This window comes from Pantherophis guttatus, chromosome 4, assembly GCF_059756535.1.
Source record: "Pantherophis guttatus breed Tessera chromosome 4, ASM5975653v1, whole genome shotgun sequence".
In the NCBI taxonomy this organism is placed as follows: domain Eukaryota; kingdom Metazoa; phylum Chordata; class Lepidosauria; order Squamata; family Colubridae; genus Pantherophis; species Pantherophis guttatus.
Window position 1 is genome coordinate 19,493,786 of NC_142066.1, and position 26,357 is coordinate 19,520,142.

Consider the following 26,357-nt stretch of genomic DNA (forward strand, 5'->3'; position numbering starts at 1 on the left):
GTCCCCGATAAAGACATTAGGGCACTTCAACTGGTAGCCTGGTTCCACCACAAGTACCCAGATAATTCAGGGGGGGCGAACCACCCATAACCCTCCTGACTATGTTCTCTCTCTTCTAGATACCATCTCCATGGTAGAGGGGCCGCATGTCAGCTCCGGCATGCTCAGCTCAGAGCTGTCATTCAGGGGGTAGGGGGGAGAAAAGATCATCGTGGCCGATCCCAGGTGAGGCAATCTTGCTGCAAACAGCTGGACATTATCATGGCCCTTGCAGGGCCTCCAGAACTGTCTCAGAATATCTCCAGCGGCAGGTATGCCACAGGAGCACAACTTACAATTGTGAAATGACTCAGAGTGACACAGCACTTCCGGGAGCACTGCGTGATGGGTCAGGCGCATAGTAGAGGGAGTGTCATGGTGAGAACTGTTTAAAGGTGGTGGGGAGCACTGGATGTTAGCTCTGTCAATCCTTTCTTTGCATTGTTTATTGCTTGGATGGTCAGTGAGTGCCGGAGAAGATAAAAGCTTTAAACCTAACATTGGTATTTTTTTCTGCGGAACCTGACACATGGCAGCACCTCAATGCCCAGAAACTTTTCTTTTCTTCCACCCCCACCCCTATTCCCATAAAGTTGGCAGGGCTCAATTGGTTTTTTAAACAAAAAAATGCACTGGAGGAGGGTCCAGAGTCTGACTCCCGAGTTGAGGCGATGCCTGGTGCGGAGCAGGTGAAAAGGGAAGTGAGCGGGGCTTATCTGGTATGGGGAGCAAAGGCCAACAACATGTGTCTTCTCAGGCTCGGCTGTGGCTGACATCAGCCAGCGCCTCTCTGGCCAACTCCACCGGGCTCTACGGCATCCCACAGCAAGCTCTGCATGATTAGTTTTCAGGGAAAGAATTGTGGGAGATTGGGGGGATGGCAGCTCAGGGAGGAGTCTGGTCTGCAGACCGAGGCAATGTGTGAAAGGAAGGTGAGGGGGCAGGAGATGCATGGCGGGGAAGCCCGGGGGTCTTCAGGGACATTCTCTCCCTCCACCCCACTTCCCTGGCTGCCAACCAAGGAGGCTGGCTAGACTGGGCTGGGTTGGACTTGCACGGCTGCTCTCAAAACTGCTAAGAGGGCCAGGATGGGGGTCTCGGCCCTGAGGGTCACCTGGCCAGCTTTGCTGAAGTTCTCCCAAGGCCCCCCCACAACCAGGGATGGGGTGGGATGGAGGTTGGTTTCAGCTCCTGGAGCTGAAGCAGAAAACAAAAGGATGGCAGGGAAGAGTTTAAAAGAGAGAATCCAAGATGCTAGTTCTCAAGTTACACACTGCTCGGGAGGAGAGCAGGAGAAGAAGCGCTGGGTTGGATTGCAAAAGCCACTGACTAGCTTGATCGCCTTCCTCTTGAACAGCCTGCAGGGCAAACAAGAGATCTGGGGTTTGGGCAAGTGGCAAAATTCTTACTTCTCTGCCGCCCCACTCCTCCCCACCTTCCATTCCCCCTTACTGGCCGAGATCGGCAAGCCAGATTCAGGGAGCTGAACATGCTGCCGTTGCCTGGGAGGAGAAGAACATGAGAAATGTGTGATCTCATAGCGCCTCCTCTCTCTCTTCTTCTCCCGAGTGATAGCGATGCATCCAGCTCACTGAATCTGGCTTTCTGATCTCGGGAGGTAGCTGCTCTGATGTTCCCCCTCCCTTTCCCCCCTGCGCATGCATCTAAATATTTTGGGGGGCTAATTTCTTGGGAGGGAGGTATTTTAGTGCATGCCCTCAAAAGCCCAATTGGGCTTATTATCTGGACATGTCTTAGTTTTGGGGAAACACGATAGTATAGGAAAAAAGCAAAGATAAATAAATTCCAGTGATCATGATTGTCCTCCTTTGCTTTATTAAAAAGAATCTGATTCAAGTTTTGTTTTTGTGTATGATAAAAAGGGAAAAATTTGCAGCACCAATTAGATTTCACAATTAAAGAGGAAAGATGATTTCCCATTTCCCCTCTTTTGTGATCAAAATGATTTGTTTGCAGGGCTACAAAATATCAATGGTGGATAATTGATTGATTTGAGCAGGTGGAGGCTCATGTCAGTCATCAAACGTGAAAAAAAATATGGTTCAAATCATGTGATTTTGAGAATATGGTTTAAAAATCATTTGAAATGAGTGAAAAGAATCAAGTGATATTTTTACTTTTTATTATTTATTTTGCAGTACAGAGTTGAAAAATAGGGGCCTCTTAATATTAAGAACTTTCTCTTCTGAAATTGATTCACTTTGTAAAGGTGGGATAATTAAAAACTTGTCTACAATGATATTTCTTTTTATTTCCTTATTTGTTTATATATTACTCAGCATTACAGACTGTTCCCATTTCCTCCCATTGGGAATATTAAAAAGGAATGTCATGATAAAATTAAATTACAAATGCAATAAGGAAAGTGCTTAAAGACCTCTCAAAATAATAAAAAATGTGATTGGGATCCTATTTCTTTTTGGGTCTTTTCGATGGGTCCATTTTTTGGGGGGGAGGGGTTTGGAAAAGTCACACTTTAATGTGCTTCCTAACAGGGAAAAATTTGGTAGTTCTATTATTCCAAAGAATTAAATCTTTACAGCTACAGAACTAGTATTTGTTGATTTGCATTTTCTTTTTTTTCTCTCTCGAGCTCCTATACAGTTGTCAGTTATGAGCATCTTTTCCCAGACCATAAATATCTTCATTCTCATTTCTACTCAAAATCTCTGAGGAGCTTCACTGACTGTCCCTTGATTTCCCTGTAATTACCCAAATAATCTAAGTACAGTAGCTGCTTCTCAAATTCCTTGAGGAATTCCAAGGGCAAACATCAAAGAACAGCTCAGGATTGAAAGGTGCTATTAAATGTGTGACCAAAATGCTAGAGCTGCAACAATTTCCTCTTTAGAAAAGGATATTTATATAGGCTAATGTAATTAGTGAGAATTTTTTTCTCTTTTGTTTCATAGTTACAGGTGGATCTGGTTCATATTAATGTTCAAAATAATCTCTTGAAGAAGATGGTATTTTCCATGGTGGTGATAGCAATATTGTCAGTGTTGCTGTCCAGAATTACATGCCTTATTATACTAAAGCATGTGATGTGGGGAAACCTCCCCTTATTAAGCACAAGTATTTTCTGCCAGGGGATTCCATAACGGTTGGGATACTATCTCTACCTGTTTCGCCCAAAATAAATAATCCCCTGATAATAAGCCCAATCGGGCTTTTGAGCGCATGGCAATAAGGCCAAGCGCTTATTTCAGGGTTCAAAAAAATATAACATAGTGTCTTATTTTCGGGGAAACACGGTACATGATATCAGATCCAGTTGCTTTCACATGGAACCCATCTGAAGAACTCGTTGATGAGATTGTGTAAAGACTTTCACTTCTAAACAGTAGTATACCTTAACCCATATATCTCTCTCGAATAGGGCATAGCTGATTACTGGTATTACTTGCAGCACAATTTTTTTATTCTGTTTCTCCTGTTACTTCCTTCATTCTAAAACCAATATAGATTCACTACACTGACATTTCTTACTGGGCAAATAAATATTTTACACAAACACACAACAGCTCTCACCTCAGTGGTTTTTCCATTTTCTTACTGTTTAATTGAATCATTAGTGCTCTACTATCAAATCACCTTTTGTAGCTAACTGCGTGTTAATAGTTTGTTTCACTTAATATTGGGGAACAGTTGTGCTGTATAGCTCTTTGAATTATTATCAGTCTTTCTTAATGAAATGTCTACAACTTTTCTTATGATAATAGTCCTCTGAAGGTCTATCATGGTTCCCCCCATTTGCCCTAAATTGTATTTCAAAGCACATCTGTCAGCTTTGGAAGCCATATTAGGCCAGAAGCTCCAATGCTGCCACCTTCTCATGTGTGGGAAAGTAGGAGGGGGGATTTAGGAGAGGGGGTTAGTAGACATAATAGCTTTCTTCCTGTCGGTCAAGGTCAGAGCAATCCAGCATCTGGAAAAGGAATGGTCAGGGGACTGGATCAGGATGGAATGGATGTTGATTGGAGCATGTGACCGACTGGGTGGAAAAGGGGATGGTTTTGGGAGCTTTGATTTACTGAAGGAAAACCCGGGCTTTTCAGATTCAGGTTTCCCCAGATGTGCCACTTTGCCTATTCTAATAAAGAGAACTTTGGAAAATGCTTGCTTCCGCGTCTTTACTTGGAATTGGGGTTTTTTCTGGAACAACATGTTTTAAAAGGTTATTAATCTTCTTTCAAACAATTCATCTGTTTCCTAGTGAAAATCCCAAGAGAATTTTCCATTTCATAAAAAAAAATATGTTTTTAGACACTCTGAAGAAATCTTTGCCAAACATTTCCATTACTATACAATGATGTGATCAGTTTTTAATATTCTTCCATTGCTATATTTGGTAGTTGTGTAATGTCACAGCCTTCAGGAAAGGAAATATCATTTGTAATATATCTCTCATCACAGATATTTCCTTCAGAACTATCAACATATCCTGGCCTTGGTTTCTGCTGTAAAGGAGATAAATTAAGACAGTAATATATTATCCAACATCAGTCTAGGTACTCAAATCTCTAATAGTTATTTCATGGTAAGATGGACCTATCTGGCTTCAATTGGGCTTCTCTCAACACAGGGCAGATTCATGCCCAACTATAAGTGTGATGTCAAGGACTGGGTAGTTTCTATTATTGCAGGACCTAATTCTTCCATCTTTCCCTTCATGGCAAACATCTTGAATATCTATAAGATGCCTCAGGTAAGGTTTGTTCTTGAAGAAAGTGTAATAGACTGTAAGGATAAACTTGAAAGACAGGAGGAAAAGATACAATCTATTCAACATTCTTTTTTTTTATTGCAAAAGTTTTACAATTACATTTTCACCCCTTTTTTTCACCCCCCCCACCTCCCTCCCCAAACTTCCCGTCCTCCCTAACCCTCCCTAACCCTCCCCCCCAGACTTCCCTATTATATACTCATAACTAATAATACTGATATATATACCTGAACCCATCCCTCCCCCTATATAATTTTCCCTCTTTATCTCTTTACATTAAAATATTTCTAATACATTGTTTTCAAATAAAAGCTATTTGGTACTTTCTAGTTTGGTATTTGTTCTGAACATATTCTATCCACCTTTTCCATTCCCATTCATAAGTCTCTTGTGAACAATCTTTTAAATATGCTGAAATCTTCGCCATCTCTGCAAAACTGGCCATCTTCAAAGTCCATTCCTCGATAGTAGGCAAAGCTTCATTCTTCCAATATTTACCTATCAACAATCTTGCTGCTGTTATCATATACAATATTAATTTTATTTCGCCCCGTGTAAAGCCCTTAACTATACCCAATAAAAACAATTGTGGAGAAAATTGAATTTTTTTCTTCAAAACATTCTGCATGACCCACCATATTTTTATCCAAAAAGCCTTAACTTTCCTACAGGTCCACCAAACATGATAATACGTAGCATCCAAACATTCACATCTCCAACATTTTGGCTGAACATTAGGGTACATACATGACAACTTTTTAGGATCTAGATGCCATCTATAAAACATTTTATAAAAATTTTCCCTCAAATTCTGCGACTGTGTAAATTTAACATTCTGAACCCAAATTTTTTCCCATGTTTCCAACATCACTGGTTCTTCAAAATTTTGTGCCCACTTAATCATACAATCTTTAACTAATTCCGTTTCTGAATCCCTTTCTAGCAAAACATTGTAAAGCCTTTTAATATGCATTGGACCTTTCTCTCTTATATGTCTAACCAATTCTTCCTCATGCAACATAATACCAGTTTTTTGGTCCTCTTTCCATCTCAATTGTAATTGATTATATTGTAACCAGGTTAAATTAATCCCTTCATCCAACAGTGTCTGCAATGTCTTCAACTGCCATCTGCCCGCATCTGTAAAAAGAACCTCTTTGTATAAAAACCCCCCGAGTGACATTATATTTGTATTCCACAAGGTATGACCAAGATCCAGCCATAGCGGTATTTTATAATCCCATTTGAGTCGGTGCTTCTTCCAAACTCTCATCAAAGAGTCTCTAAGTATATGACTTTTAAATACTTTATCAACTTTATCATCATAAAATAGGTAAGCATGCCATCCAAATTCAAGATCAAAACTTTCTGCATTCAATATTCCAGCCTTTTTACTTCCAAACCAATCACTTGTTAAAGTTAAAGCTGCTGCATCATAATATAACTGTAGGTTTGGAAGTTTAAGGCCTCCTCTTTCTGGAACATCTTGCATAATTTTCAATTTCACTCTCGGCTTTTTCTCGTTCCAGACAAACTTATTAAGTCCAGTTTGCCAAACTTTCAGTTGTTTATCACTTTTAAGCACCGGAATCATTTGAAACAAAAACAGAAATCTTGGCAAAATGTTCATCTTAACTGCTGCTATTCTTCCAAGTAAAGACAGTTGCAGCTTTTTCCAAGTCTCCATGTCTTTCTGAACCTCTCGCCACAACACCTCATAGTTATTTTGAAACAATTTCATGTTTGATTCTGCAACCTGAACTCCAAGATATTTTACCTTAGGTACAATTTCAAAACCTGCCCTCCTTTCAAACTCATGTTTACGATCTTGTGTCATATTTTTGACTATCATTTTAGTCTTTTTTGAGTTCACTCTAAAACCTGAAACTCTACCATAGTCTTGTATAATGTCGTTCATCAAGATTATTAATTCCATTGGTTGTGATAGGGTAACCACCAGATCATCTGCAAATGCCTTTATTCTATAATCCTCTTGCCTTATCATTATGCCTTTCAAAATTTTTGAGTCCCGTATTATATTTAGCAAGACTTCCAATGTTAAAATAAATAAAAGTGGGGACAACGGACATCCCTGTCTTGTTCCTTTTTCAATTTTAAACTCTGTCGTCAAACTTCCATTAATAATAATCTGTGCTTTTTGCTCTTGATAAATTGCTGAGATCGCCTGTATAAATTGGTCCCCAAAGCCCATCTTTTTTAAAGTCTTTAGTAGAAAATTCCAATCCACTCTATCAAAGGCCTTCTCCGCATCCAAAAAAACCAGCACTGCAGAAATCTGTTTATTCTTATCAAGATATTCCAATAAGTCTATTACTTGCCTTACATTGTCCTTCATATATCTGCCCTCAATAAATCCCGCTTGGTCCGCATGAATCACCTTTTGGATTACTGGCATCAACCTGTTGGCTAATACCTTCGCATAAATTTTATAGTCTGTGTTCAAAAGAGATATTGGTCTGTAGTTCTCTGGTTTTTTAGGACCAACTTGTTCTTTTGGTATCAAAGATATATAAGCAGTTGTCCAGGATGGGGGTATTTTACCCCCTTGTTGAATATTGCAAAATAAATCTCTAAGTTGTCCCACCATTTCAGCTTGTAAAGTTTTGTAATACACTGCAGTCAAACCATCCGTGCCAGGAGCTTTGGCTGTTTTTAGCTGTTTAATTGCTGCTGTTATCTCCTCCTCTGTTATAGGATAATTCATTCTTTCCTTTTGTTGATCAGTAATTTTTGTAACTCTCTTATCCTTTAAATATTTTTCTATAAGTCCATTCTGCACCTCTTCTTTGGCATATAGTTTAGTATAATAATCCACAAAAGCTTCTTTAATTAGTTTTTGTTGAAAGATTTCTTTCCCTCCAATATCAATACTATCAATAGTCCGTATACTTTGTTTTTTCCTCAATGTGTAAGCCAACCATCTGCCCGGTTTGTTAGCGTTGCAAAATGTATTATGCTTCGCATATTGTAAACTTGTTGCAACTTGTTCCGCCATAAGCATTTGAAATTGGTCTTTCAAAAGTTTTATAGCACTTCGTATTCTTTCATCTGTTGGATTTTTAATAAGTAACTGTTCTTTATTCTTTATTTCCATTTCCAACTCAGATCTTTTCTTTTGTCGGAGCAGTCTATGTTTAGAGTTCATGTAGATGAGTACCCCTCTCATATAAGCTTTACTTGCATCCCAAACAATTTCAATTGGGGTACCTTTATTCAAATTTATTTCAAAAAATTCTTTCAAGTGCTTTTTAAGTTCTATTGTATTTTTTTCATATCTAAACAAGTTCTCATTTAATCTCCAAGAACGTCTCTCAACCTTATCCATCTCAATTTCTATCCATACAGGGCTATGGTCAGTCAGAGTTCTTGGAAAAATCTTTGTTCTTTTTGTCTTAACAAGTAGATCATTTGACAACAGGATAAAATCAATCCTAGAAAAAGATCTATGTCTATCCGAAAAAAAAGTATAGTCCAATTCATTTGGATTATGTATTCTCCAAACATCTTTTAATTCCATATCTTCTTTCATATCAAAAAAAGTCTGTGGTAATCTAATTCTAGACTTTGCCAAGCTCTTTTTATCTAGTTTAGAATCAATTACTCCATTCCAGTCTCCCATAATTAAAATAGATCTATAGTCCCATTGCAATATTTTAGTATGTAACATCTTGTAAAAATAATCCTGTTGTTGGTTGGGAGCATAAATTCCAATCAAAAGAATTTGACCATTTGCTGTGAGCAATTCAATTGCTACAAACCTACCATCTTGATCTGCTTCTATAACTTTCGCTGTTAATTTTTTATTTACATAAATAACCACACCATTCTTTTTCTGCGAAGTTGAAGATATATAATGTGCTCCTAGTTTTGAATTTATCAAATATTTTTGATCTTGAGTTGTGATATGCGTTTCTTGTAAACATATTATATCATTATTAAATTGTTTCAAATATGTAAATAATTTCTTCCTTTTCTGTGCTGAATTCAACCCATTGACATTCCAAGATAGACACTTAAAGGTCATCAGCCTCTTTCTGGAGCACAGAGCAAAATATTTGAAGTTCATCCGAGAGCTTCGATCTCGCTCCTCCCATAGCTCCACTCTCTTGTACGATACTCTTAACTGCCTTCTTGTCTTGTCTTTCCTGTTGTTGTTGTTGCTTTTGTTTAAGTAGCTTGGATTGGGCTCTAGTTATACGTTGATCTTTAACTTCTGTCAACTGAATCAAATCCAAAATTGGAGAAGAATCCAACAAGGGCTCACTCAGAAAACCTCCTTCTGCACCTTGCACTACTTCTACTTCCTGCTTGGACTGTTCTTGCAATTGCCTCTCTTCACTCTCTTTAATCTCCAAAACTGTGGATGTACGTGGAGATGGTGTTCTTTCCTTAAGAATAGTAGTGTAAAAGTGTTGTGCCTTCTCCACGGTATTCAACCGATACCCTTCTCCCTTGTATCTAAAAATTAACCCAGCTGGTGCGTCCCACCGGAAGGGTATCTGTAAATTTCTCAGTTCCTTAACAAGAAAACCAAATTCTTTTCTGGCTTTCAGCATTTTAGGAGGTAATTCTTTAAAGATTTGAAGTCGTGAACCCCCCACTTGTACAGAAGTATAAAAAGATTTTTGCAGGATATCATTTCTAATTCCTCTTTCTGTAAAGTATATGACCACATCTCTAGGCAGTTGTCTTTGTCTGGCCACCCAAGAGTTCACTCTATAGGTTTTATCTATTTTGTGAGATACCACATCAGGATTAACTTGTAGAATCTTGGCCAAGGCTTCAGAACAAACTTGTCTCAAATCCTGTCTCTCCTCCTCTCGAATTCCCCGAAGCCGTATGGCGAATTCCATCGCCCGGAATTGTATCATAACAATCTCATCATCAATTCTCTGCATTTTATTATCAACTTCATCAATTTTATAATCATTGTCTTTCATCTTGACATTAACTTCTGATTTGAATTCTTCAACTTTATAATCAACTTTCCCAATAAATTCTGCCAGGCCAGACGCCACTTCTGATATTTTTTTGGTCACCTTATTTTGATTCTGTTTCACCATGTCTTTGACTTCATTAATTTCCTGCATAAGTTCCTGATGTGATTTTTGAAATTTATCATCTATCTCCTGTTGACATTTTTGAAATTTGTCATCCAGAGTTTTAGAAATAAATTCTTTTAAATCTCCCACATCAAATTCTTTTTTCTGAGTTTGTAGCTGTTGAGCAGGGGGAAGTTGCGTTTGCTGTTTGTGTGTGGGGGATCCCCCCCCTAATGCCTTCCCTTCCTGCTTCTTTGAAGCCATCCTGGCTCGTGATCTAGTTTTTCTAAAGAGGGAAGTTCCTTTTCCTTTCCCTCCTGCACAAAGACTTCTAAAAAAGTCCCCCAGATTTGATCAAACAAGGGTTAAAATAAAGCAGAGTCCAATATTGAAAAGGGAAAAAAAATTCCCAGTTATTTCTCTTATAACAAGCAAGGCAGCTTAGTAGCAACTTGGAAACTTTGTAGCAAAACAAAGTAACTTCACCAATCCACACTCGCTGGCTCGTTAACTCTGAAGCTAGGCGCCATGTTTTTTCAAAGCACTTTCACTCATTCGCATTGTCTCAGATTGAAAAGTCAACAAAGTGCTAATACTTGTGTTTCCAAATTTCAGGATTCAGGTAGTTTCGCTGTTTATTAAAGCTGGTTCTTTCGCTTTAAGTTTCCTGCAGCCGGCTTGTTCTGCAGGAGCAGAATCGTCCCACGCCGCCCGGAGTCTCAGCAGGTTGGAAGGGAGCCGCGCCTGTTTCCTCCCCAGAAACGATTCCCTGGGGGGTTACAGGGGCTCGACCTGTGCCCTGCTATCTCTCCTCCAACAATCCTCAGGATTTTAAAGTTTTCGAGCCGCTTCTCAATCGCGAAGCGGCTCTACAGGCGGCGGGGCTGGCGGAGCTTCAAAGAGCGCCGCCGTCGCCGAAGACAAGGAAACCGGAAGTCAATCTATTCAACATTCTGATAAAAGTAATCCTATCCCTAAATCAGAAGTGTAATCTAAATAAACGGCCACAGATTAACCCCACCACACACACTTCATTCTTTGGAACATAAAGACAGAGGAGACCGAATGCTATCCAATTTCCAAGGTTGATGTCAGCCTTTTAAATTTCTCCATATTAGGAAACAAAATCCTGAATTCTTCCATCTGAATCTGAATCAATTAATATATTTGATTTCTTGACTTATTTATTAATAAATTCTATAGAAATATCAATTCATTTGTTGTATCCATTTTGTTACCATGATTAAATAATCAAGTAAAGGATTCATGGACTTGACGAAGTAATAGGAATAGTTATCTTGATTTTTATATTGCAGAATATCCTTCCTTCCTTCCTTCCTTCCTTCCTTCCTTCCTTCCTTCCTTCCTTCTTTCCTTCCCTCCCTCCCTCCCTCCCTCCCTCCTTCCTTCCTTCCTTCTTGTCTATGAATTTTTAATGATGACAAAATAATGTAGTGATGTTCTACAAGGTAATCATAATCACACAGAAATTCAAATAAAATGCTCTATTTATTTTACCTTATCGCTTATCCAAACATAGCTGTTTCACTATACTGTAAAAATGCATGAAGTATCTAGGAAAACTACTTGAAGTAAAAGATAAATAGCTGACTGAGTTACTATAATACTTATTACATATGCTTGCTAATATTTGCTAACATTTGCTAAATACAGAGTTTTATAAGAATGTTATTATAATTATTATATATTTCTTCTTCTCTCCCTCCTCCTGAAATTAGAGTAATCAATGGATTATTAAATCCCAGGGGGACATGGGCAGTTTCATCTGCTGGAATATTTTATCAGGGTTTCTGTATCAACTTGAATGTGATAGCGTTAAATCACTTTAAAGCATAAGATACAATTTTTGCCTCTGCCAAATTCTGAAAATGAGGAACGCAGCGAAAGATTTAGCACTAGTTGTATTTCAGACCACTGAAATATGTTGGATGCCAATGCTGGTTGCTAAGGACCTGTATATTTTCTACTTCTGATCTGCAGTGTACTTGTTTCTGAAATTCAGATAGGATACAATGGATAGTAGGAGGCAGATTGCAAAAAAAAAAAAAAAAAAATGAAACACTTAAAAAGAAAGAGGTTAAATGACTGTGCCTGTTCAGTACTTGTTGGATTCCAAATTATATCTATACAAGCATCCATATCCGTATGTGTTCATATCAGGATGCTTAAAGATTTGAGATAAAAATTAAGCAAAGCTGGAAAAGGGACGTGGTACATATTTTATCCAAAACTATATTCTTCAGTTGCTCTTCCTATCTTATCTTCATAAGATAAAATAAAGACATCATAACTTTTATTTCTTCAAACTTCTTCCATTTCCTGTGAGGAGAAAACTAGTGAAATGTAGTTATAGGTTTCCTTTCTTAGTTAGGATCTAGAAACTTTAGACCTGAAAACCTGTGGTAAAAATTTCCTGAATTAATGCATTTCTGATGACTCTGCCTTTGAACATACATACTATATTAATAGCTGTTGTATAAAAATTCTGCAAATACTCTCTGAACATGAATAGATATCTTTCAATATTTGCAACAAAAATAAATAAATTAAGAATAGAATTTTCAAAAATAAGAATGAATATTTCAGTTTGGAAAACCACATTCCCTCTTTCTCCCATGTTTAGCTCATTTATGAATCTTCTCCAGTGATAGATGGCAGGACACAAGATGTTTTCTATCATTGATTTTTCCCAAATGGTAATCAAGAGATTACAGGTCTTCTCCAGCTGCTGTCGTATTTAAGGTGGACATGGATTGGACTGATTTTTCAACTTGAAAAGAGTGGTGAACAATCAATAGAAAATACTGTTACTTTTCCAAGAAAGGTATCTGCTTTGACTTCATGGAAAAGAGGGTCCAGCCCACATTTACCAATTATATTGAAAATATACTTAATGATTTCCATAAATTATACATGATTATCATGAATAGCACTGCCAACGTGATTAACCTATATTGTGAAAATCATTATACTATCACTATTACAATGTTGTCCTAAGCAGGGGGTTGGACTAGAAGACCTCCAAGGTCCCTTCCAACTCTGTTATTCAATTATCTTCTATTATCAAAGACATGATGAAAGTGCATTAATTTCCATGCTAATTTCCATATCAGAACACATGGAATGACTTAGCCATAGTTTCAATTGGGAAACCATAGTTACAAGTGAGAATCAGAGACCAAGCAAGTCCAAAAATGCATATAGAGGTAACAACAACTATATATTATTTAAAAGAGATAATCAAAACCCCAAAAAGAAAACAAAAAATTCAAAATACCTCCTCACCAGCAATCAACATAAAGATTAATGCTAGACCAACAATCAAGCAAACAAGTCCAAGTAAGAAATTAGTAACACAGTCAAACAAGTTAACAGTAAACAAAAGCTTCATCAAGGAACCATGAAGATCACTCTGACAGGGCAAGCCACTATATACAATGAGAGCAAACCCCACTCTTTTGTAGTACAGATGACGTTATCTAGTAATCCAATGAAAAATCTGCAAGAAAATAATCAAACTCAGAGAGCACTAAGATACAGACAGTTCAACCCTTAGCAACAAATTTTCTCTTTTACTAAAACAGCAAAGTCTGGAAAAGATCTATATATGTATAGTACATTTATATTTATGTGTATGTATATAGAAATAAAGTGCATGGGTTTCTCTGTCTCTTCCTCTCCCTGCCTCTCCCTCTCTGTCTCTAAAATTGGGCTTCAATCAAGGACACATATAGAAGAGCAGGAAATGCCCCAAATGTGCCAAGAAGTAGAAGTTATTCTAGTTCTGTTACTGATTTCCCCAAAAGGGGAAAGAGTTGTAGAATTATGTATGCAGTGCTAATGATAATATTATAAGTGTGACAGAAATAAGCACATTGGTGACCAATAGGCATATCAAACAAAATTCAGACAATACCAGTATTTTGATTAATTGTATTATTTTTAGAATATTTGAAGAGGAAGATGCTTCTTAACAGTGAGATCCAAATTTCAATTAATGCAATTTGATCTGATTTACTTTGTTGTTTAATTAATGGCTGAAATTTGATTTGATTTAATTTGTTTTTAAATTAATCATGACTGAAATTTCCATTTGAATTCAGCTGTTTTCTCAGTTGGAAGCCAACTGCAGATCCTGGAGAACAAAACTTTTTACATATCTCATTGAGTTCTTTCTGTTCCCCATCAGTATTATTTTGTCCTTAATTGCAGGTTACAATACCCTGTGTATCACAAGGTTTGTGCACCTGGCATGTCTAGACTTGTACAATCATTATCAATTATACATTCTTATTTTCAATCTCTAAGGAGTTAAAGAAAATATTAAAAGTAATGTATTTCAACAGCAACATTGTTGAATGTTGAATGTAACATTCTTTTTTCTCCAAAGCTACAGCCAAAGGACAAAGTCTTGTCATTCTGATTTTTTAAAAGAGTAAACCTCTATTTTAAAGCAGCCTCATGGAACACTGTATCTCATGCTGTCCTATTTCAAATACCTAATTCTCATGTAGTGAACAGATGGCTGAGAGATAAATTGCTGTACAAAATGATATTATTCTTTGCATCTGTAGCATTATTGTCCTTATATGTAGAAGCTGATACAACCCTTGCTAAATGTTCTGTAGGAAATCAGCCTTTTATTAAGCACAAGCAATATCATTCAGAAGATTTGGTCGTTGCAGGCATTTCGTCTCAAATTTACATGATTTCTGATCAAGTAACATTCAGAAGTCCATCAGATGAACTGTTTGGTGATATATTGTATGGAATTCCTTTTTTTCAGTAATGCAAATACAGAAAATAGTTAAAGCCTGTGACATGATTGAATTAGAATGATTAATGTTAAATTGCCTTCCTACACTGTTATTTCTCAATATTGCTTCAATTTCCATCTCTTACACAAGATATATTCCAATGTGTTTTTATTTCTATGATTTTGGTACCATTCTAGCAGGTTTCAGTTTCATTTTAATACACTTTTTTCATATGGCTATAACGATATGTTAAGGTGTGCATGATTGCAGTTAGTCCTACATGCAGATATTATATCAAATATTCCTGAGAAATTTCCAGTGTATTGAATAAGTAAAGTAGAAAATTAGGGTATGAAGTAAAATTAAATATAGTCCTCCAAATTAAGAAAACCTCCCACTAATTATTGATGTTTATTGCATTTTGCAATTGGGCTGCTGAATGCATATGGATTGTTATATTGCTTTGACCTCTTTCCTGAATATTTTAAACAAATGGTTTCTTTGATGCTAGTGCATCCACCTGTATCAGAACTGGTGGCCTGCACAATCTAAACTTGTGTGATACAATTAGAATGCAGTCAATTCCAGATTTGGCAACAGATGTTGTAAAATTCATTTCAGATATTTTATGCAAAACTATCAGCACATCTTGGCTTTGGAATTTGCAATCAAAGAAATCAATGAGAATTCCAGGATCTTGCCAAATATCACCCTCGGTATCCATATCTCTAATAGCTATTTCATGGGAAGATGGATCTATCTGGCTTCCATGGAGCTTCTCTCTACGAAGGAAAGGTTCATCCCAAATTACAAATGTGACCTCAAGGACAATGTAATATCTGCGATTGCAGGATATAATGCTTACATTGCTCAGTTCATGTCAAACATTCTGAGTATCTATAAGATCCCACAGGTAAGAGCCATCCTATAAAGAAAGGAGTCATATCTAAATACAGTATTTCTTGCTTGATTTAGTTTAATTTCTATTCCAAATTTTATATTTATGAATTCAAAACAAAGGGATAAGATTGCCTCATATAGTTAAAATCACAATCAAGCTAAACATCAAAATATATTTCATCAAGGGTGGGACAGAGAGGAATGATTCAAAATGCTAGAAAGTTATGTATACCTAATCTACAGGGTAAATCATGTCCTGGAAACTTGTGTAAACATAGCATAATCCAGAGGTTCATATTCATTCTTGAAGTTCTTACATTTCTGGAACTTTGTTTATTTTAAAAAAACTAAACAATTATCATAGAAATTCCTGCCCATGCCTGGAGAACTTTAATATTTAAATAAGATCCTTAAAATAAGACATTAAATAAATAAAATAAGACATTAAGGATCCTTAAATAAGATCCTTAAAATATTTAAATAAGATCCTTAAAATAGACATAAGTGATTTGGAAGTATATACTCTAATTTCTTCTTTTTTCCTAGCTCATATATGGTTCAACTGCAGAGATAGATGACAACATACATGCTGCTTTCTTCCGTCAATTATTTCCAAATGAAGACCTTCAAATTATGGGGCTGGTCCAATTGTTGCTTCACTTCCAGTGGAAATGGATTGGGCTCATTGTCCAGAACCCTGAAAAGGGGAAGAGGTTCATACAGAATAAACTTGATATATTTTCTAAGAAAGGCATCTGTTTTAATTTCATGGAAGAAATGCCAATGGAATCTGTTATCAACAATATTGAAATTCAACTTAATGGTTTTGATTTGCTGTATAAGGCTATTATGAGAAGTACTGCCAATGTTGTAATCATATATGGTGAAAGTGACAACATGGCTTTTCTTAGAATGTTTCCAATTATTTCAAAAAATGAAGAAATACCAATGAAGAGAAATGATAAAGTTTGGGTCATGCCAGCACAGATGGAATTCACATCAGTCCCCTTTCAAAGATTCAGGAGCCTGGATTTCATCCATGGTGCACTATCGTTGGCAGTTTCCTCAAAGGAAATATTGGGGTTTAAGAAATTTATTCAGATGAGAAAGCCTTCTTCTTCAGAAGAGGACAGTTTGACAAGAGTGTTTTGGGAACATGCATTTGAATGTTCTTTCTCAAATGCTGGGTTAGATGAGGACAGTGACAATCAATGCACTGGTGAGGAGTCACTGGAGACCCTTCCTGAATCTGTGATTGAATCTAGTATTACTGGACAAAGTTATAGCATTTACAATGCTGTCTATGCAGTGGCCCATGCTTTGCAAGCCATGCTTTCATCTAAGAGCAGAAAAAGAGGAAATGGTTGGGAACTCAGTCAACAGTCGTGGCAGGTAAAAACAACATGAATGAAAATATATTATATATTTATATAAGGGCCAGTCATATAAATGTTCAGCTAGAAAATTAAAGAAGAGATCAGTTTATTACGTGGGCAATTTAATATGATGCTTTCAGACCAAGTGGCAACCAATCTACAATATACTAAACATAATACTTTTTGTAATGCAAATAAACCAGGTAGATGGTTGGCATACATGCTGAGGAAAAAACAAAAATCTCGTACCATAGAGAAAATAGAGTATAAAGGTAAAGAGCTGTATCACCAAAATATGATTAAAAAGGCATTTTTAGAATTTTATGCAAGATTGTATACTGCAGACAAAATACAAGGTGCAGAGGTAGAGACATATCTGGATAGACAGAATATTCCAATAGTTACAGAGGAACAAAGAGAACGGTTAAACCAATTAATAACAGAGGAGGAGATCCTCTCAACAATTAAACAGTTAAAAACTGGTAAGGCTCCTGGTACGGATGGATTAACAGCTGTGTACTATAAATATTTACAATTGGAGATGGTTTTACCTCTTAAAGAATTATTCAATAGAATTCAGCTGGGTGAAGGGGTACCACCTTCATGGAAAACAGCTTTTATTTCGTTAATTCCAAAAGAAGATCAAGATTTGACACAACCCAAAAATTATAGACCTATATCCTTATTGAATACAGATTATAAAATATTTGCTAAGATATTGGCAAATAGGTTAATGCTAGTAATGCAGAAGACGATTCATGCTGACCAAACTGGTTTTATATAAGGTAGACAAATGAAAAATAATGTAAGACAAATTGTTGACATATTGGAACATTTGGAAAGGAATAACCAAATCCCTGCGGTGCTTATATTTCTGGATGCGGAAAAAGCTTTTGATCGATTAGATTGGCAATTTTTATTGAGAGTGGTTAATAGGATGCAATTTGGGAATTGCTTTATGCAGTCCATAAAAGCAATATATCAGGAACAGACAGCTCAGATAATTATTAATGGCAGTTTGACAGAAACTTTTAAAATTGAAAAAGGCACAAAGCAGGGATGTCCCTTATCGCCATTATTATTTATATTAACTTTGGAGTTGCTGTTAAATAAAATACGTAATGCAGATGGGATAAAGGGAATCAAAGTTAGAGATTATGAATATAAGATACGGGCATTTGCAGATGATTTGGTTATGACCTTAACTCATCCAGTGGGAACAGCAAAGGTTTTGATTGATATAATAAAACAGTATAGTCAAGTATCTGGGTTTAAGATAAACATTGGAAAAACAAAGATGATAGTTAAAAATATGACAGCTAATCAAAAAGAGGAGTTACAAAGGGTAACAGGATGTGAAATAGTTAAAAAAGTCAAGTATTTAGGAGTTTATATTGCATCTTCTAATGGTAAATTGTATAAGTATAATTATGAATTGATATGGCATAAAATACAAGTTGAAATGGATAAATGGAAAAAACTACAATTGTCCTTGTTGGGTAGAATAGCAGTTATAAAAATGAATGTGTTGCCTAGGTTTTTGTTCCTCTTTCAAATGATACCAATACTAAAAAAGGATGCCAACCTGGAAGAGTGGCAGAAAGGTATTAATAAGTTTGTATGGCAAGGTAAGAAACCAAGGATAAAATTGAAAATAATGCAGGACATACGAGAAAGAGGAGGATTGAAAATGCCAAATTTAAAATTGTACTATGAAGCAGCTGTTCTATCAGCAATTAATGATTGGATTAATTTAAGAAATGGAAGGATATTGAATATTGAAGGGTATGATCTGGTCTATGGTTGGCATGCTTATTTAGTGTATGAAAAAAGGGTGGATAGAGCATTTAAGAGTCATATACTGAGAAATGCTTTATTGCGTGTCTGGAAGAAATATCAATATAAGTTAAATGAAAAAATACCTATATGGACAGCACCCAGGCACGCAATAGAGAATACGAGTATAGAATGTAGACAGGATGTAATTACGTATAAAGATATTCTCATTATGGAGGGAGGTATATTAAAATTAAAATCTGTGAATGTGTTGAAAGAGGAGAAAATAATTCAAACATGGTTTCAATATGTACAATTACAAGCCAGATGGAGAAAAGACCAGAAAACTGGTGTTATACAAAGTGATGAAAATTTAATTAAACAAATTAGAGATCAAAGCCCAATGCATATAAAAAGATTGTATGATATATTGATAGAATGGACTCGGAAACAGAGCTAGTTAAGGACTGTATGATAAAATGGGCGCAGAATTTTGAACAGCCAATAATGATGGAAACGTGGGAGAAAATATGGGTAACAAATGTGAAATTTACCAAAGGGCAAAATTTAAGGGAGAACTTCTATAAAATGTTTTATAGATGGCATCTAGATCCAAAAAAGTTATCTCGTATGTATCCGAATGTACAACCAAAATGTTGGAGATGTAATTGTGAGGATGCTACTTATTTTCACATTTGGTGGACATGTAAAAAGGTTAAAGCGTTTTGGATTAAAATCTGGTGGATTTTACAAAATATTCTTAAAAAGAGGTTGAAATTTACACCACAGCTGTTTCTTTTGGGTATAGTTACGGATTGTACAGTTATAGAGACCAAATTGATTTTGAATTTAATAACTGCAGCAAGACTGTTGGTGGCACAATATTGGAAGAAGCAAGATTTACCTACAATCCAAGAGTGGACAATGAAAGTTACAAATCTAGCGGAAATGGCAAAAATCTCGGCGTACCTGAAGGATCATTCAAATGAAAGATATTTAAGAGACTGGAGAAGATGGATAGATTATATTCAAAATAAATATCGGAATAAGAAATTGCAGATAGGTTATGAATGATTATATAGATATTTAGTGTGTCTTTAAGTAATAAAGCTAGGCGGGTAATTAGGGAGTTGAAGAAACAAGAGATGTGGAATGTCATAATTGTTTAGATTAGGATTGATTATGATTGTTGAAGTTTATACCCTGTAATTTGTTCTGGGAAGGGGAGGGGGGAGGGGGGAGGTTGAGGTAGGGAAGGGGGGGGAAATATGTAAACTTTTTGTAAAACTTTTCAATAAAAAAAAATGTTCAGCTAGTATTTTGGAGTTGTATAGCTAATAAGAATATTCTGAAGTTGAACTAACTCAAAAGTAATATGTGAGAACTTCAAATAATAATTCCAGATAACACTAAACATGGGGTGCAACAATGCACAGTGAGAAGGAGGCAATGCCATACGTTAATTCAAAAGAAGTTTTGGAAGGAATGTGGAGTAAATCAGTTTCCAAATGAATGGGACTGTTTAATAGGATATAAGGAATGTGTCCTTGTATCCCACAGTTGTTTGTGATAGTTCTATCAAAATATTTCATTAGGAACTTCTGAATCTTATCATGCAAATGCTTCTTCTAAGTAAGACCATTGTATTCTTTAAATAAAAGGAGAGCTTGAAGTACCTTGAGATCTATTATGTAATTACTTATGAATAGGTATGCATGCATCATTTTGCCTTTGTTTTTGAAATATAAGCTCTCTGCAGAAGTTCCCTCCACTAGTTTCTGTCCTCCACTAGTTTAGTGTCCTATGTTGGACCGTGTCGTGCCTTTGCGGCCTCTGACCCGATGCCGACCTCAATTGGCTCCTTGGTTCTCCGAGGAGCTGAGAGAGATGAAGCATTGGAAAAGACGCCTAGAGAGCATTTGGAGGACTAGTCAATCCGATTCTGACCGGATACTGGTGAGGTCTTGTATCAAGACCTACCTAGTGGCGATAAAAGCAGCAAAATCTAACTATTTTTCCACTCTTATCGCATCTGCAGAGAACCGCCCAGCTGCCTTCTTTAGGATGACCGACTCCCTTCTTCGGGTGAGAGTGCGGGAAGATCCCTTGCAGGGTCGAACTGAGGATTTTGTGCAATTCCTGCATGATAAAGTTGCTTGGATTCGGGAAGGCTTGGACTCTGACTGGGTGAGTCCAGGGGAGGAGACGAGGGCAGGTCTTGAGAATATTATCTGGGAGGAGTTTGATCCTGTGTCTCCCGAGGATGTGGACAGGGTTCTGGGTAGGATTAGTGCCGCCACATGTTTATTGGACCCGTGTCCCTCCTGGTTGGTACTGGCCTCCCAGGAGGTTACATGAGGCTGGCTCCAGGGGATTATAAGTGCTTCTCTGAGTGAGGGTGCCTTTCCCGCTGCCTTGAAAGAGGCGGTGGTGAGGCCCCTCCTCAAGAAGCCTTCCCTGGACCCGGCTGAATTAGCCAACTACCGTACGGTCTCCAACCTTCGTTTTGTGGCGAAGGTTACCGAGAGTGTGGTGGCATGACAACTGCCCGGGCACCTGGATGAAGCTATCTATCTGGACCCGTACCAGTCAGGCTTCAGGCAGGGGTACAGCACAGAAACGGCATTGGTCGCGTTGGTGGATGATCTCTGGAGGGCTCGGGACAGGGGTTGCTCCTCTGTCCTGGTCCTGTTAGATCTCTCAGCGGCTTTTGATACCATCGACCATGGTATCATGCTGCAGCGGTTGAGGGGGTTAGGAATAGCGGGAACCGTTTTGCGGTGGTTCTCCTCCTTCCTCTCCGACCGCTCGCAGTTCGTGTTGACAGGGGGGCAGAGGTCGACTTCAAGGCGCCTTGCATGGGGAGTGCCGCAGGGGTCGGTCCTCTCGCCCCTTCTGTTCAACATTTATGTGAAGCCGCTGGGTGAGATCATCCGTGGTTTTGGGGTGAGAGTCCATCTGTACGCTGATGATACTCAGCTGTACATCTCCACCCCAGACCACCCCAACGATGCCCTTGATGTGATGTCTCGCTGCCTGGAGGCTGTGCGGGTCTGGATGGGGAGAAATAGGCTCAGACTCAACCCCTCCAAGACCGAGTGGCTGTGGTTCCCGGTGTCATGATATAGTCAGCTGGTGCCATCGCTGACTATTGGGGGTGAGTCTTTACCCCCCACAGAGAGGGCCTGTAATCTGGGCGTCCTCCTGGATGCACGGCTGTCTTTAGAAGAACATATGATGGCCGTGGCCAGGGGGGCTTTTTATCAGGTTCGCCTGATCCACCAGTTGCGGCCCTTTCTGGACCGCAACGCCTTGCGCACAGTCACTCATGCCCTTGTCACCTCCCGACTGGACTACTGCAATGCTCTCTACATGGGGCTCCCCTTGAAAAGCACCCGGAGGCTCCAACTGGTCCAGAATGCGGCCGCGTGGGTGGTTATGGGCGCAACTCGTTCTGCCCATGTGACACCCCTCCTGCACGAGGTGCACTGGCTCCCAGTGGTCTTCCGGGTGCAATTCGATGTTTTGGTTACCACCTTTAAAGCGCTCCATGGCATTGGACCTGGATACCTTCGAAACCGTCTTCTGCCACCAGTAGCCTCCTACCGGCCAGTTCACTCCCACAGAGAGGGTCTCCTCAGGGTGCCATCGGCCAAATTATGTCGGCTGGCGACACCCAGGGGCAGGGCCTTCTCTGTGGGAGCCCCTGCCCTTTGGAATGATCTGCCCCCAGAAATTCATAAAATTTCTGATCTCCATGTGTTTCGCTGTGCCCTCAAAACCATGTTGTTCCCCCAGGCTGGGCTATCAATGAAAAGATTTTTAATTGGTTTTAAATGGGATTTTAAATTTGGAGTTTTACAAATTGGGCCTATTATTTAATAATTTTAATTATTTTTAAATTTTGTCTGTCTTTGTGTTTTTAATTAGGCTGTACACCGCCCTGAGTCCTTCGGGAGAAGGGTGGTATAGAAATTAAATAAATAAATAAATAAATAAATAAATATGTTAAGAATAAATACTGTAATTATCTTTGGTTATTTGCTTGGATTCTGAGTTTTGATTCCACAGTGAGGAGAAGGTTATGAGATGAGGAAGGAAGGAAGGAAGGAAGGAAGGAAGGAAGGAAGGAAGGAAGGAAGGAAGGAGGGAGGGAGGGAGGGAGGGAGGGAGGGAGGGAGGGAGGGAGGGAGGGAAGGGAAGGAAGTACACCAGATTTTGTGAGCAACAGCAAGTAACCAGGGTGCCATTAAGGGTGAACATTATTGGTCCAACTGACATAGATGATAATATTGCTTCCAACATGCATGGGGATACTAAAGGAATTCTAAATACATAAATTCTTTTTAGAAAGGATGCAAAAGTCATTAGAAGGACTGTTAAGAGAAAGTAAATGCCAATTTAGTTCCAGGAAAGAAGATAGAGACTAATTCTGTCTTAGAAGCAAATTCCTGCAGGTATTCAAGTTTCTGTTATCGTACCCCATAACAATAAATATTCCTCATATTATATTTGGTGATTGGTCTGCCTTAAAAGGATAACACCTAATTTATGAAAGATCCTTCAATCATACCTGTTCATTGCTTCCAATTGTTATAAATTTCTTTTAATGATTTCCATTTAGTTCCATTGGTATCTGAAAGCTGTTTCATTTAACAACAGTGCTGGAGAAATGGTTCACTTTGACGAAAGAGGAGAGCTACCTACTGGATTTGATGTTATCAACTGGGTCACCTTCCCCAACCAATCATTTCATCGTATCAAAATTGGAAACATAGCTCCAGTGACTCCCCCTGAAAATCCCCTTACTATTTTTGCAGAGGAGATCATCTGGCCCCCCATGTTTAACCAGGTAGTTTTGGCACCAATATCAAACCATGGTGAATAATTTACTTTATTTTTACTTACTACTTCAATGTTCAGAAAGTTCTTTCAAGAATTACAGGCATACAATGACTCTTTTCTCAAAGTGACTCGTGAACATGATTCCCTAAAAGAAAAAAACCAATGCAAAACATTTGCACTGATTCGAAGAGAGATTTTTATAAAGGGGGATTTACAAAATATAAAGAAAAATTCTGTTCTAGAGTTTATATTATTTCTGGGAACGTTGGAGTTTTAGAAGCAGGACCCCAAATAGCAACACTATGCAAAGTGGAATGCTTTAGTAACACACAGCTTCCTAAAAATTGCAACCTGCGACATTCCCTGTGTAACAGACACAAATATGTTAACAGTTTTCCTACTCAGACACCAAACACTCCTATTATGAAGTCAGCTTCATTTAATTAGCATCATGTAGTAAATGCAGTTAGGAGTGGTGCAGTGGGCCTAGAGTTGGAGCTCTCGCCTCACAATCAGGAGCTGTGAGTTCTATCCTAGGTAGAGGCAGATATTTCTCTCTCTGGACACAATGAGAATATATCTGCTGAATAAAGTGCCGCATTGACGATAGGAAGGGCATCCGGCCAGTAAATACTCTGCTAACACTCCATTCAGTTGCCCAGGCTCCACCTCATAAGGGATTAAGGGGTCGTTCAATGATGCAGTAAATGCAGTTATAAGGACTGCTGGGTACAAGAGGCTCTCCATTTCCCCACCATCTCCCTAATACTCCATCAATTAGTGTTAACTGAATCTCCATATGAGAAAAAGAGATGCTAAAGCCTTTGAGGAAGTTATGATTTATCCCCAGAGTTAGAATTACTGAACATGTTTGCAACATTATTAAAAAATGCAGTACAAAGGTGAAAGGCCTGTGTTTCTCTACAAAGGTAGCAGTAAAGCATAAATTAACAGAAGTTGTGTTTCCATCCTGGGTTTTGTTTTTGTTTTGCATTTATGAAACCATTCTAGCATAATTTTGTAGGGAAAAAAGAGCTGAACAGTAACAAATTAGAAACCCAATATAAAAACTCACTTGAACTGAATTTGTTAGGGGGAATAAGATTATTGTCATTCTATAACAAGAGAATGCTGCCTTTTTCCTCATCTTCCTGATTTTTCCGAGTCTTAAAAAAAAAAAATAAACATTTTTGGAAAAGATTAAAATATATCGTTTTTTAAAAACCATTCTTCAATGTTTAATGTTATATTAAAAACTGTAGGCATTTTAGTACACTATAAAAAAGCAAATACTAAAAGAATATGGTTATCTAAACTCTTACAAGGTGATAGCTTCTACAAAATGTGGGGATCTGTATCAGCCTTTAAAATTGCACTGATACATCTCTGCTGGAATGGCCAGGGAATAGCCCAGACCTTAACCCAATTGAAAATCTATGGAGCTGACTAAAGAAACTTGTTAGTCAGAAGCGATAAAACCCAGTTAATAGAATCATTAAATCTTGGTTTCACATTATAACAGCTGCAGAACTAAAGAACTTGGTTCACTCCATGGGAAGATGTTGTAAGACCATGATTCACGCTAACAGTTACCCAACTAAGTATTAACTGATGTGATATTTTTTTTATATCTTGTTTTTTTCTATGGTGATAATTTTGGTATATCTTATTTTTTCTATGTGTTTCACTTTTCTTCTTCATACTGTAACTGCTATCCTAATAGCAAATACTTCATAAAAGTTATTGCATTATATTCATAATTAAATTATCTTTCCATTGATATATAATTTTATGGTACTGATAAAAATGTAGTGTTATTAGCTAGTTTTAGAAAATACACTTTTCTCAACAGGTTTCCATGATTTTGGCTGTTACTGTAAACTAAAAATACCTAGTTAACATAGTATAAATTACCAAGTAAAGCTATAAATGGAACCAATACTGGAAATCTAATTTTTCATAAAATTCAAAGACAGACTTTTGGTTGTGATATAAATTATTTTATAATATTATAGTGCAAGAATTATTTCCAGTTAGAATGAACTTCAAATTTTTCAATACAAAGTTATTCTGGATAGGGAAGAATACTTTCACAATTTAGTTAGCCATTTTTCCAAAGAAGCAATCAAACATTCTTTCAAGTAGACAATATAGAAGATCCTTGTAGCCATTAAGACATAATTTTATTTTAGAAATGAATTCTTTCTGAGGTTTTTATTTGCAGTTCCACCAATTGTGGCAAAGGACATAGTGTTTGATTATATGAATAACAAAAGACTCTTAAAAATAACCAATAGGGCTGCACTTTCTAAATTATACCACTTTCTGTCACATGGTTACCTAAGGATATATGCTTCATGCAACATGGCCAACCCAGCATCCAGCCTGTGTACTTATTTAATTGGTAAACATTTACCCAACATCATATTTTTTCCAATAGAGTTGCATTTCTCATATCTTAAGTGTTGTTTGTAAGATGACTAAGGCTGCTTGCTTCTCCCAATGTGTCTTTCTGGCCTGTTTGACAATACTTTGTTAATACAGTGGTACCTCGGTAGTCATTGTTAATTGGTTCCGGAAGGCACGATGAGTACCAGAAATGATGAGTACCAAACAAATTGTTCTCAAAAGGAATAAGGTTGTGAGTCACAAGGTAGCTGATATCAACAAGTTCTAGGATCTTCATTGAGTATCAAGCAAACAATGAATTCAAAGCAGCTGAGTTCCAAGATACCACTGTATATACCTTAAATACTAGTCAAATCCAATTTTCAGATGCAAGAATTCCTGAAAGGTTAAGTAATAATTTCTTATTTTTCCTTCTATATGTTCA

At 37.5% G+C, this 26,357-nt stretch overlaps 1 protein-coding gene across 1 annotated transcript in view; it reads left to right on the forward strand.

Annotated features, from left to right (window-relative positions):
• The first annotated feature begins 710 nt into the window (after window positions 1-710).
• The window catches only part of LOC148113855 (vomeronasal type-2 receptor 26-like), a 29,887-nt gene continuing 4,240 nt past the window's right edge, over window positions 711-26,357 (forward strand). Inside the window, exons 1-8 of the mRNA XM_087893467.1 lie at window positions 711-758; window positions 2,973-3,026; window positions 4,646-4,768; window positions 14,083-14,107; window positions 14,445-14,634; window positions 15,363-15,540; window positions 16,074-16,919; window positions 23,304-23,531. Of these exons, the coding sequence (XP_087749593.1) occupies window positions 711-758; window positions 2,973-3,026; window positions 4,646-4,768; window positions 14,083-14,107; window positions 14,445-14,634; window positions 15,363-15,540; window positions 16,074-16,919; window positions 23,304-23,531 (1,692 nt within the window). The remainder of the gene's footprint in view (window positions 759-2,972; window positions 3,027-4,645; window positions 4,769-14,082; window positions 14,108-14,444; window positions 14,635-15,362; window positions 15,541-16,073; window positions 16,920-23,303; window positions 23,532-26,357) is intronic.